The following is a 10,747-nucleotide window of genomic DNA, read 5'->3' as shown; positions in this document are numbered from 1 at the left end:
ATCAACTGCGGGCGGCAGATCCTTTTCCTATTTAGCGCCCAAACTCTGGAATAATCTACCTAACATTGTTTGGGAGGCAGACACACTCTGTCAGTTTAAATCTAGATTAAAAACCCATCTTTTTAATCTGGTTTACACATAACACACTAACACATTTCTAATATTCAAATCCGTTAAAGGATTTTTAGGCTGCATTAATCAGGACAACCGGAACCGGGAACACTTCCAATAACACCCGATGTACTCGCTACATCGTTAGAAGAACTGGAATTGAACTGCTGGTTTCGTCTGGTCAGAGGAGAACTGGCCCCCCGACTAAGCCTGGTTTCTCCCAAGCTTTTTTTCTCCATTCTGTCACCGATGCAGTTTCGTTTCCTTGCCGCTGTCGCCTCTAGCTTGCTTAGTTGGGGACACTTAATTTCCAGCGATATCATAGACTTGATTGCACAGACACTATTTAAACTGAACTGAGCTGGATGATGACATCACTGAATTCAATGATGAACTGCCTTTAACTGAAAATTGAGTGTTTACTATTATCATTTTGCATTATTGACACAATATTTTCCTAATTAATGCTGTACAGTTGCTTTGACACAATCTGTATTGTTAAAAGCGTTATATAAATAAAGGTGACTTGACTTGACTTGACTATTGCGTATCGCTCTCACGTTTAATACAAACGCAGCTGCTGCCATTTTTGTGACGATTGTTTTGTACACTTTTTGTCTTAAATCAATATCTTTTGTCGCTTTAATTATTTATGTGGTGAAATGTTGTGTAATTAGTGGTATGACTGCACTGCATCCCTTAAATGTCCGTCTAGTTTGAACTTGCCACTTGCTAGCAACTGCTGTCTTCACAGAAGCTTTGCATTCAAGTATTTCAACTCAAATCAATATTTTGTGTCTAATTATTATCCATCTATTATTATTATTATTATTATTATTATTATTATTATATCTAATTATTTGCTTATGTGGCAAGTAGCCGTGTAATAAGTGGGATAATGTACATCCAGCCAGTTGTTATCTGAACTAAATTATCAAAATCCTCCGCTTCACGTCGGGTTCCTGATCACCCTGTCGGGGGTTATTCTGCGATGACAAGCAGCTGAATGTACATTATCCCTTACTTAAAGAGCCTGACCAACTGTGAGCCAACCAACTAAACCACTTTAAACCAGGTTATGCTGTTTTGTTTTTTCAGCAGGGTAATTGGGAACCCAGGCTCATTGGAAAAATGTGCTGATGACAATATTCATTGAAAATATTATTTTGCTTTTTTTGCAACATTTGCTAAAAACACATTTGCAGAAACAACCATGTGATTTTTGCTTGCTTCTGCAGGCCTTTAAGCACTTCATCAAGTGTGGTTGACTATTTTATTTTATTTTACGTCGCAAGTGCAATGCTCTACCAGGTGGGTGTCACGGGCTATCCAGTATAAAGCGCACGATCAAGGAGTCCAAGAAAGTAATTTTGAAAAATCCACAGGGAGAACAGAACAAACACATAGGCACAAAACAATAGCAGACAAGGAACTGAGGAAAACACAGGGCTTAAATACATGGGGAAGGTAATCAAGATGGAAACAGAACAGGTGTGTAGCCAACTAACAACTAAGGGAACAAACTAGGGATCTAATGCAGTGGAACAGAAATACAGAGAAAAATAAATGGAACGGAACAGAACATAAACGTGATATTTCGCACCCTCCCGGAAAGGCGAGTCCTAACGCCGACAAGTCCAAATGAGGAGAGAGGGTGGGGGTTCAGGAGGCGGGCGTGAGGCAGGTGAGAGGCAGGTAACGGGAAAAGGGGACAGCTCATGGAGCCAGGGAGGAGCCCGGAGCAGGAGGAGCCAGGCGGAAATCCAGACAGCAGCCAGGACAGCAGCCCATGGAGGAGTCACCAGAAGGAGGAGGTGGTGATACCAGGGGGCTGACAGACGGAGACGGAGACAGAGCCGGTGGAAGAGGAGCCTAGGTTGGAGATGGAGAGCGCACAGCCAGGGTGACACCAAAATTCTGGAGGGCCAAGGTGGAGCAGACGGCTCAGACAGCTGAGGCAAAGACGGGGATCCAGAAGACCACGGTGGAGCCAGAGCGACAGAGGACCAAGGTGGATCCGGAGGAAGGGAGGAGCCCAACGGAGATAGAGGGACAAGGCGAAGCCGGAGAAGTGAAGTCCCGAGGGGAAGGCAGGTGGACGACTGACCAAGGCTGAGCCGGAGGGACGAGGGAGCCCAGCGGAGCTGGTGGGATGATAACAAGTCCAGATCTAAAAAGTCTCTGCTCCAGGCAGAGAAGTTGGATGGCTGGTAAATCCATTTTGACAGAGAGAGGAGAGAAACAAAAGAAAGAAAAACGCTGTAAAGATAATACTTTTCTACTCGTTTTGAGGGTCTGCTATTCTGTCACGGGCTATCCAGTATAAAGCGCACAATGAAGGAGTAGAGTCCAAGAAAGTAATTTTAATAAATGCACAGGGAGAACAGAACAACTAGGCACAAAACAATAGCAGACAAGGAACTGGGGAAAACGCAGGGCTTAAATACACGGGGAATGTTATCAAGATGGATACAGAACAGGTGTGGAGCCAATTAACAACTAAGGGAGCAAATAGAGATGCACCGATTGACTGGCCAGTGATCGGAATTGGCTGATTTTTCGCATGACCGGCCCGTATCGGTGACCGGCCATTTGAAATTTTGCAATGTAAATGCATTTATGGCACCTCAGCTTCATCAAACTGTCTGTGTAAATGCATCTAATGCCACTTCAGATGCAGCTTCTGTTTCCTCAGCAGTGGAAAGATACAGTTTGTTAATACTAATTTCATTTCAATGGTAACAACTCTACAGTTTCTTATTATTCTAACTGAATTAATTGAAACAAAGTAAGAATTTGATGTGAAAGATGACACATTTAATAAGGTAAAATTTTAATAAGGAAAAAAATGACCATTTATAAACAGTGGGAAATGACATCTGTTTTGTTACATACAGCAACTCATTTTAAGTTAACTATTTCTTCCTCTTTCCAGTCACATAGCACTGTATTTTGAGAGTTGTTTAAGTGAGAGAAAATCTGTAACTTAGTCCAGATTGGGGGAATTGTAATGTTTAATAATTTATTTTATTATGTAAATAATTTTTGCATTGAAATTTGCATAGATTTTTGTTTGTATATGCTGTCAATTATAGTGCTTAGAAAGAAAATCGGAATCTGCAAAAAATCGGTATCGGCAGGTCACACTTCCAAAAAATCGGCCAAGAAAATTCTGTGCATCTCTAGAAGCAAACTAGGGAACTAACGCAGGGGAACAGAAATACAGAGAAAACTAAACTAAAATGGAACAGAACAGAACAGAACATAAACGTGAGTTTACCAAGCAAGTTTACCACAGTGTTTCAGAAAAGCCATAGGCTATATATTTAGAGCTGGTTATGTGAAGCAAACATTAAAATGTATTAATTTACAAATCATGCACTATGATAAAAGTGTTTTGAGGTCAAAATATAGCATTGTACAAGGAACTGTGCACATCCCGTGAAAGTGAGTTTCAGATGAAGTTTCAGCATTTCTCTGGGGTCACTGATTTAACTTGATCAGATTTAACAGTTCATACAAAAATTTTAATTCTGTCATAATTCATTCAGATTTTAATAAAAGAAAAAAGGTTACAGTGATACAGATTAACTGGAATGCCAAAGCCAAAAGGAAAATGTAAAAAATAATTACAGAAATTACACTAATAGTGCTGTTACATCTGAGTAGATCTGAGCACAGCAAATCTAATGGAGTCACATGCAAGATTACATAGGTTTTTTTCTCTCTCTCACTGCTGTCAACTGAAAAGCACAGTTGTACACTATATAGATATGTGGTTTGCAGAATCTGTTTCCTGAGTAAAGTAAGACCTCAGTGCATCCATTAGTGACAGTTAAGCAACCCTGATTGTGAGCTGCTGGGTATTTTGGGCAGTAGTATGCCTGTGGAAAACAGATAAATTGTGCAATCAGGAGCAAGAAACAGTAATTTTGGCACATTGGAGCATGCATGCTGGATTGTTATTCACTGTGGGACATATAACAGTGAGAAATAAAGCCTTCAAAAGGTAGTCTCGTGGCAAAAGTCTTTTTTCCCTTTTTTCTGAGGACGGAAACATGGAGCCTTTGATAGGCAAATCCATTTTTTGTCCTATCCAGTAAATTTCCTGTTTTCCTGCTTGGCTTTTCATTTCACAATTTCCTTTAGTGAAACATAACAGTGAAATATGAATTTGTTCTATCTATCTATCTATCTATCTATCTATCTATCTATCTATCTCTTATCAACGGGGTCAGATCACATCATTCCAGTCAGACAGTGGGGCACAGGGCCTGAAATAGCCGTATGTCCGGCCTACAACTGGAGGGCAGCTAGGCCACGGAACAGACCTCCTCCCTGGACTGAGGAGTCAGCATCCCATTGCTCCCCATGGAGGACATCGGTCAAGCCCCGGGAGGGGATGTGCATGCACATTAAAACACGAGTGAAGGAGAAAAGGCTGGATGCAGTTCCTCTATCCTCTAGAGCCAAGGCCAGGGACACGCTTTGATTCCACTGTCACCCGTCGGGAGAGGATGAGATCCAAAAATGTGACTGTATGTCCTTTCATGCATGTCTATCTGCCTACTTGTGGCCTTCCTATTTCCTGGCTGGGATTTGGGGTGAGGTCAGGATGTTGTGGGAGGGGAGACATCTGTGTGGGTTTCCTACATGTCGCTTTCTCATCCCTTACTAGTATTTCCTGTGCCTGTGGAGGCTACCAACAGGACACTGTCTTCTTTCCACTGCATCGTCGTGTTTTCTGTCATCACTGTCATTCAGAAATTATTTTCCCCATTTAGATCTATGGGAAGAGCTGTTTCTACCAATACTAAAACAGTAGGAGTCCTTGGTATGAATCAAAGCTCAGTTGAAAGCACGATCAAATAAGCCAAGATCTTTAGAGTTGTCACAGATTCCATGTGGGCCAGATCATTAGCTAATTGCAGCTATTATAAATCTGTCGATGCAATGATGCAGACATAGAAATGGGTATCAAGAGATTAGGCATGTGAATATGGAATCGGTCACTGGAGGCCAAGGAAATGCTGGCAGACCTCTTTCCCATGAACCCTCACTGACCTCCAATGGCAGACCATGCCATATCGCTGACCAGAGAAACCTAACACTTGTTACACCTCATAGTTCACCATGAAATATTGCCATAGGCCGTGGAGCTCACACCAATTATGGTGACTCTGTGCTTAAACCAATAAGCTTCAGAATTTCCTCCACTGAGGCCGCCCCAAGAAGGGTCTCAATTTAAAGTGAAAACACAGTATATAACCTGATGACAAGCCCTTTAAACACAAACCAAGAAACAGACTGAAAGTCTATCAGAGAATTCTGCTTGTATAGTAAGTGATGTATAACAGAAGTGATTGCATGAAAAAAATAACGAAAAAGAGAAAATAATCTCTGCAGCTCCTAAACATGAAAAATATATATTTTAAATAATAACAAAAGTGATGCTATATTTTTTTTATTTCACTGCTCCCATAGGCAGGAAGATCGGCATATTGTGAAAACATTGAGATTTCAAACGCCAACCAGTGTTGGGCAAGTTACTTCCAAAATGTAATTTCAACTTAATTTTTGTTGCTTGTCTGCGCTCGTCCGCCGCCTTTTTCACTTCTCCGACCCCGCAGCTCTCTCCGATAGCTTAGTGTTAGTGGCACCAGTCCAGGTGTTTCCAGGTTTTACTCGTGCTATTTCTCCATGTTGAGAGTTTGGTGTCGCACATATTGCACCTGACTATGCATTCTTATCCTTTTCTCCGATGAACTGAAAATAACAGGAGTGTGTCCATCTCACAAATGTAGAATCCGTCTCTGCAGTCATCTCAACCATCTTAATTCCAGCAACACGAAATAGACAAACTAGTTTACCTGCGGAATTTTTTCTCTGGTGCTGTTTTGCGGTGTTGGTAAATTCACCCCTTAATTTAGAGTTAAAATATGTTGTTGTAACCTGCGTTACTGAGATTGTAACGAGTAATAATATTACCCAAATTTTATTAGTAATAAAATTAGGTATTGTGTTAAAATATTACTGCGTTACAGCAAAAAGTAATATACTACTGTAATATTATTACTTTTGTAATGCGTTACTCCCAACACTTACGCCAACCTTCATAAACAGTAAGACACACTGCTAAAAGTGTTGACACATAAAAAAATTTAAATTCTCTTCAGAGTTTTGAAATATGGTTTTACAATTAGACCTTTAAAAAAGCTGTACAGTCACATTTCATATTATGTCACATCATAATATTATATCTGACAGATATTTAGAGTTTAGTGGAATCTCTAGACAGTAATTAGTTTCCATTATATGAAACACTACAGATACTGTCCTGAAGTCAGTGTTGCGGCCAACAAATGTATTATGCTGTTACATAATAAACCTGTATGTGACATACATGCTAATTCAAATGACAAATCTTCCAATGTAGCTGATTGATAATAGGCTATATCAATTTTGCTCTTGAAGTCAACAAAATGGAAAACGTAGGTTACAAAGCTATGCTGCTTAAAATGATTTTAGCAGTTTGGATTTTAGCACAGACGCAGAACTTGTTATGACAAAGCAGTGAAACACAGGGTCACCAAGCTGCCATATGGTTCTCATTTGTGCAATGTTTAAATGCAGATATCTATAAGTGGGGATCATATAGCTGTAGAGAAACTCATCCTTCTGCCAAAGTCTTCGACCAAGGTGCAGCTATTTGAGGTGCTTCAACAGAGGTGCTGCTATTTGATGTGTAACCAGCCAACATGCTGGAGAAATTAGTTTTCCCACCTTTCCGATCTCACTATATGACACCTGCACTCACTGAGGCTCTTATCTCTTTATTGGGGGATTTACAGCAAAGTGAACTTCTCTTTGTACCACCATCAGGAAACACAGATTTTTGGGACCTGTGCAGAGAATAGCTAGTTTTTGTTGTCTCAAACAGCTCACTATTATGATTGGCTGTTACCTTACCCCCTGACAGGAGGGTCTGGTTTCAGAGGTGTTCTGTTGGAATAAAACTGTGTACATAAGAAATACCACAGCAAAAAAATAATAATATGCAGGATATCGATAACCAGGAAATACCAATGAAGATTAAAGTCAAGGTCAAAATAAAAACATGATCTTGTATCTGCAAGAAGGCACAAAAGAAAGAACGCAATCATTGCTCAAAAATAATAGTTTAAAAAACATATCTGAAGTTCCTTTAAAGCCGTCTTCTACCAACACTGCAGCCTGTGTAGCTTTAAACTGGAATTGCAACTGGACTCATCAAGACCAATTAACAACATCCATTGAACAGGCAAGAATAAAGACAAGGCTCCCTCTAGTGATATATATATCATACACTTTCGACAATGAAAAATGTAATCAAAACTGCAGACATTGCAACAATTGCCCATGTGAATAAGAGAATCAATGCAATATATGAAATATACATAACCTAACTAATTACCAGTTATGGTCAATTCAGAAAGAAAGACTGTGATTGCACTAAAGCAACGAAAATATCATAACCATAAAAAAAAATCATATTTGATTGAATGAATCGTCAATGCATGATTTTTGTAATTTGTGTACATTTGTATTTGTGTGATTTGCTTATAATTAGCATTAATAAGAGTTTTGTACAAAATGAATCTAAAGATAATGAACAATAATCAGGAAAGAGCTGATGTACATGCAGTACGTTAACAAGAAACACCTACACAAACTTGTATCAAAACTTTCAGACAGTTTACACTGATTAGAACGCGACAAAATTTAAACAGTCACTTTATAAGGAACTTTTCGCGCGCAATCAGTTTTGACAGCTTCGTTAATCATAATGTGAAAGTTCTACATTTCCTGCGTTTTTATAAACACGAGCGTTCAAATTTTGCCGCGTTCTATTAAGCTTTCGAAGTGTTTACGAAAATGCGTTCTCACCTGAGAAGAAGGGAATCCCAATCCAAATCCGACAGAAAAACGTAAAATCTCTCTTCATTTCCAGGTTTCCAGTCCTCCGGGGTTTTAGATATTCTAGCAAACCCGCGTGTTTTCTGATGCAATTTAATAAAGCGAGCAGAAGCACCTCAGATTCAGGTGAAACCCAAAGAAGCGTCCCTGAAAGAGGATGTGCCACAGGACGACGGGAATAAAACGCTCTTTTTCCTGTTGAAACGAGAATCCTGAAGTTCTGAATGGATTTACAATCATTTCCTTTTCCTCTGACTCACTCATCTGCCGCTTTTCGTTCACAAACGCCCGTGTCCTCCTCAGTGATACGATTACTCTCCTACATAAAGTGTCTGGAACCTGTGCTTTAAAGTTTAAACTGACAATGCATTTGCACACAACACATATGGACCAGCAGTACATTTGTGTCCTCGATAGTGGACATATGTTTTGTGTTAATATCACCGAATGCCACTGTCCTAGGTCTTAAAATACTGGATTATTATTTATTTATTTATTTATTTTTTGTGACACCAGTTGATTGAGGGTGCCTAAATATAAATGGTTGGTCTCATGAGTATATCTGCAGTGATCTGAAAAGGTAACATCTCAAATGTGAATTGCCCCTACGCTCAGTTGTGATATTAAGTCCTTTGTCAGACATCCAGACCATGATGACAAAGCTGTTATTATCATGATAAATGGAACATTGTCCAAAAGGACTTCACACCCCATCTGACTATTTAAACCTACTCAGATCATTTCCACTTCAAGGCATTGCACAGTATCATAATGCATCGCCTGGATTGTTTTAAATTACTTTTTAAACATTACAGCTTTTTGAAATGTAAGACACCATCTGAAACAATAAATAAATGAAGCAGCAGGCATGTGGTAAAACAGGGACGGGCAGCAATCATACCTACAATATGGACTAAAATTCCAGAAAGTGAGAAGTGCAGTTAGTATTTGTTTGTGCATATGGCAAGCCATTTAACATTTAATTCTTAAAATTTACTATTTTCATGCCACTAGTGCTTATTTTTAGACACTAGTATCTATTTTTACATACTAGTATCTATAGTACTTATTCATGTGCTACTAGTGCTTATTCTTTAGGTTGGCCTACTAGTACTTGTTAAAGATACTGGTACTCATTAGATAATGGTAATAGATAAATTAGAACAAGTACTTATTTTTTAATTACTAGTAACTTTTTAGACCAAAGATTTTCTGAACTTAGTAGGTACTAGTACTTTTTAAATTTACATTTCTGCGCAGTATGCAAATAATACATTGAATATTAGCTGAAAGATATTTTGAGTAGGACTATGTCATGGAGAGAAGGACTCTTATTTTGGCATGCCTCGCATTCTCAGATGCAGATTAATATTCATTATGTTTTATTTTAAGGAATTATAAATACACTCCAAAAAGACACAGTCTCCTGTGGTGGATGTCCTGGGTATTATGGTTGTTTAACTGCCACAAATCAAACAGGACAAGTAAAAAAAAAACATAATAATAAATACATAAATAAAAATAAATGCCATATTAACCATGTATCTTTCATTCAATATGTCAATATATTGTACCATGTGAACTCTGATTGGACAGTTGAAAGGTACTCATTCAAGATTCAAGATTCAAGATTCAAGATTTTTATTTGTCACATACATGGTTATATAGGGAATATATGACCAGCAGTGAAATGTAAGTACTCATGTTTATGTAATGATCTGTTTGAAAGAAGATATATCCAAATATATTCTCACTAGTTCTTTATGAGGTTGAAGATATCTCCAAATGAATAGGTAGTTATTCTGTTTTTGATTTTGTCTATTAATTTCTGACTAGTAATTATTGCAATAGTGACTAGTATATTTTTAAATATTACTAGTACTTATTCATTAAATACTGTTACTTTTCATTAGACACTAGTACCTATTTAATAGATAGTAGTGATTCATTCAAGCACGACGGTGGGCAATATGGCAAAAATATCATGATTTTTTTCAGAAAAATCATGATTCACGATTTTATCATGATTCTTTGTCGTGTTGGTTTTACTATTTTGCAAGCTGTCTGAGCAGTACAACCAAACAAATTTCCCTATTTTAAAAACAAAGCCTTACAAGGAAGCAAAATATAAAATAAAAAAAGAATGGCAGATGTTTAGGCCAAAGTGGGTGAAGATAAAAATTTTTGTCATTATTTTATCTTTGTTATTAAAAAATAAGAACAAAGATACACATTACAAATACACATAATATACAAATAAAACAAACAGTGCTTTATTTTTTCAGGTAGAGCAGGTGTATTTAGCAGTAGCATTCAAGAAATTGAATATAAAAATAAAACACTATACACTTCACTGTATAAATTATACATTTATTCTTATTAAAGGGATAGTTCACCCAAAAATGAAAATGTGATGTTTATCTGCTTACCCCCAGGGCATCCAAGATGTAGGTGACTTTGTTTCTTCAGTAGAACACAAACGAAGATTTTTAACTCAAACCGTCACAGTCTGTCAGTCATATAAAGTGGATGGGAATCACGGCTTTGAGAGTAAAAAAAACAAACAAACAAACAAAACCAAATTAAACCCTACGGCTCGTGACGATACCTTGATGTGTAAAGACATGAAACGATCGGTCTGTGCAAGAAACTGAACAGTATTTATATCGTTTTTTACCTC

At 38.1% G+C, this 10,747-nt stretch overlaps 1 protein-coding gene across 1 annotated transcript in view; it reads right to left on the bottom strand.

Moving 5' to 3' along the window:
- Nucleotides 1-8,327, bottom strand: part of LOC107679111 (vascular endothelial growth factor receptor 3) — a 54,719-nt gene extending 46,392 nt beyond the window's left edge. Inside the window, exon 1 of the mRNA XM_016474564.1 lies at nucleotides 8,038-8,327. Coding sequence (XP_016330050.1) covers nucleotides 8,038-8,095 — 58 coding nt within the window. The 5' untranslated portion in view covers nucleotides 8,096-8,327. The remainder of the gene's footprint in view (nucleotides 1-8,037) is intronic.
- Nucleotides 8,328-10,747: the final 2,420 nt, after the last annotated feature.

The sequence above is a fragment of the Sinocyclocheilus anshuiensis genome, unplaced genomic scaffold, assembly GCF_001515605.1.
Source record: "Sinocyclocheilus anshuiensis isolate Anshui unplaced genomic scaffold, SAMN03320099.WGS_v1.1 scaffold2422, whole genome shotgun sequence".
Taxonomy (NCBI): Eukaryota; Metazoa; Chordata; class Actinopteri; order Cypriniformes; family Cyprinidae; genus Sinocyclocheilus; species Sinocyclocheilus anshuiensis.
The sequence above is the reverse complement of the archived record's forward strand: the minus strand, read 5'-3'. Positions and strand labels throughout refer to the sequence as shown.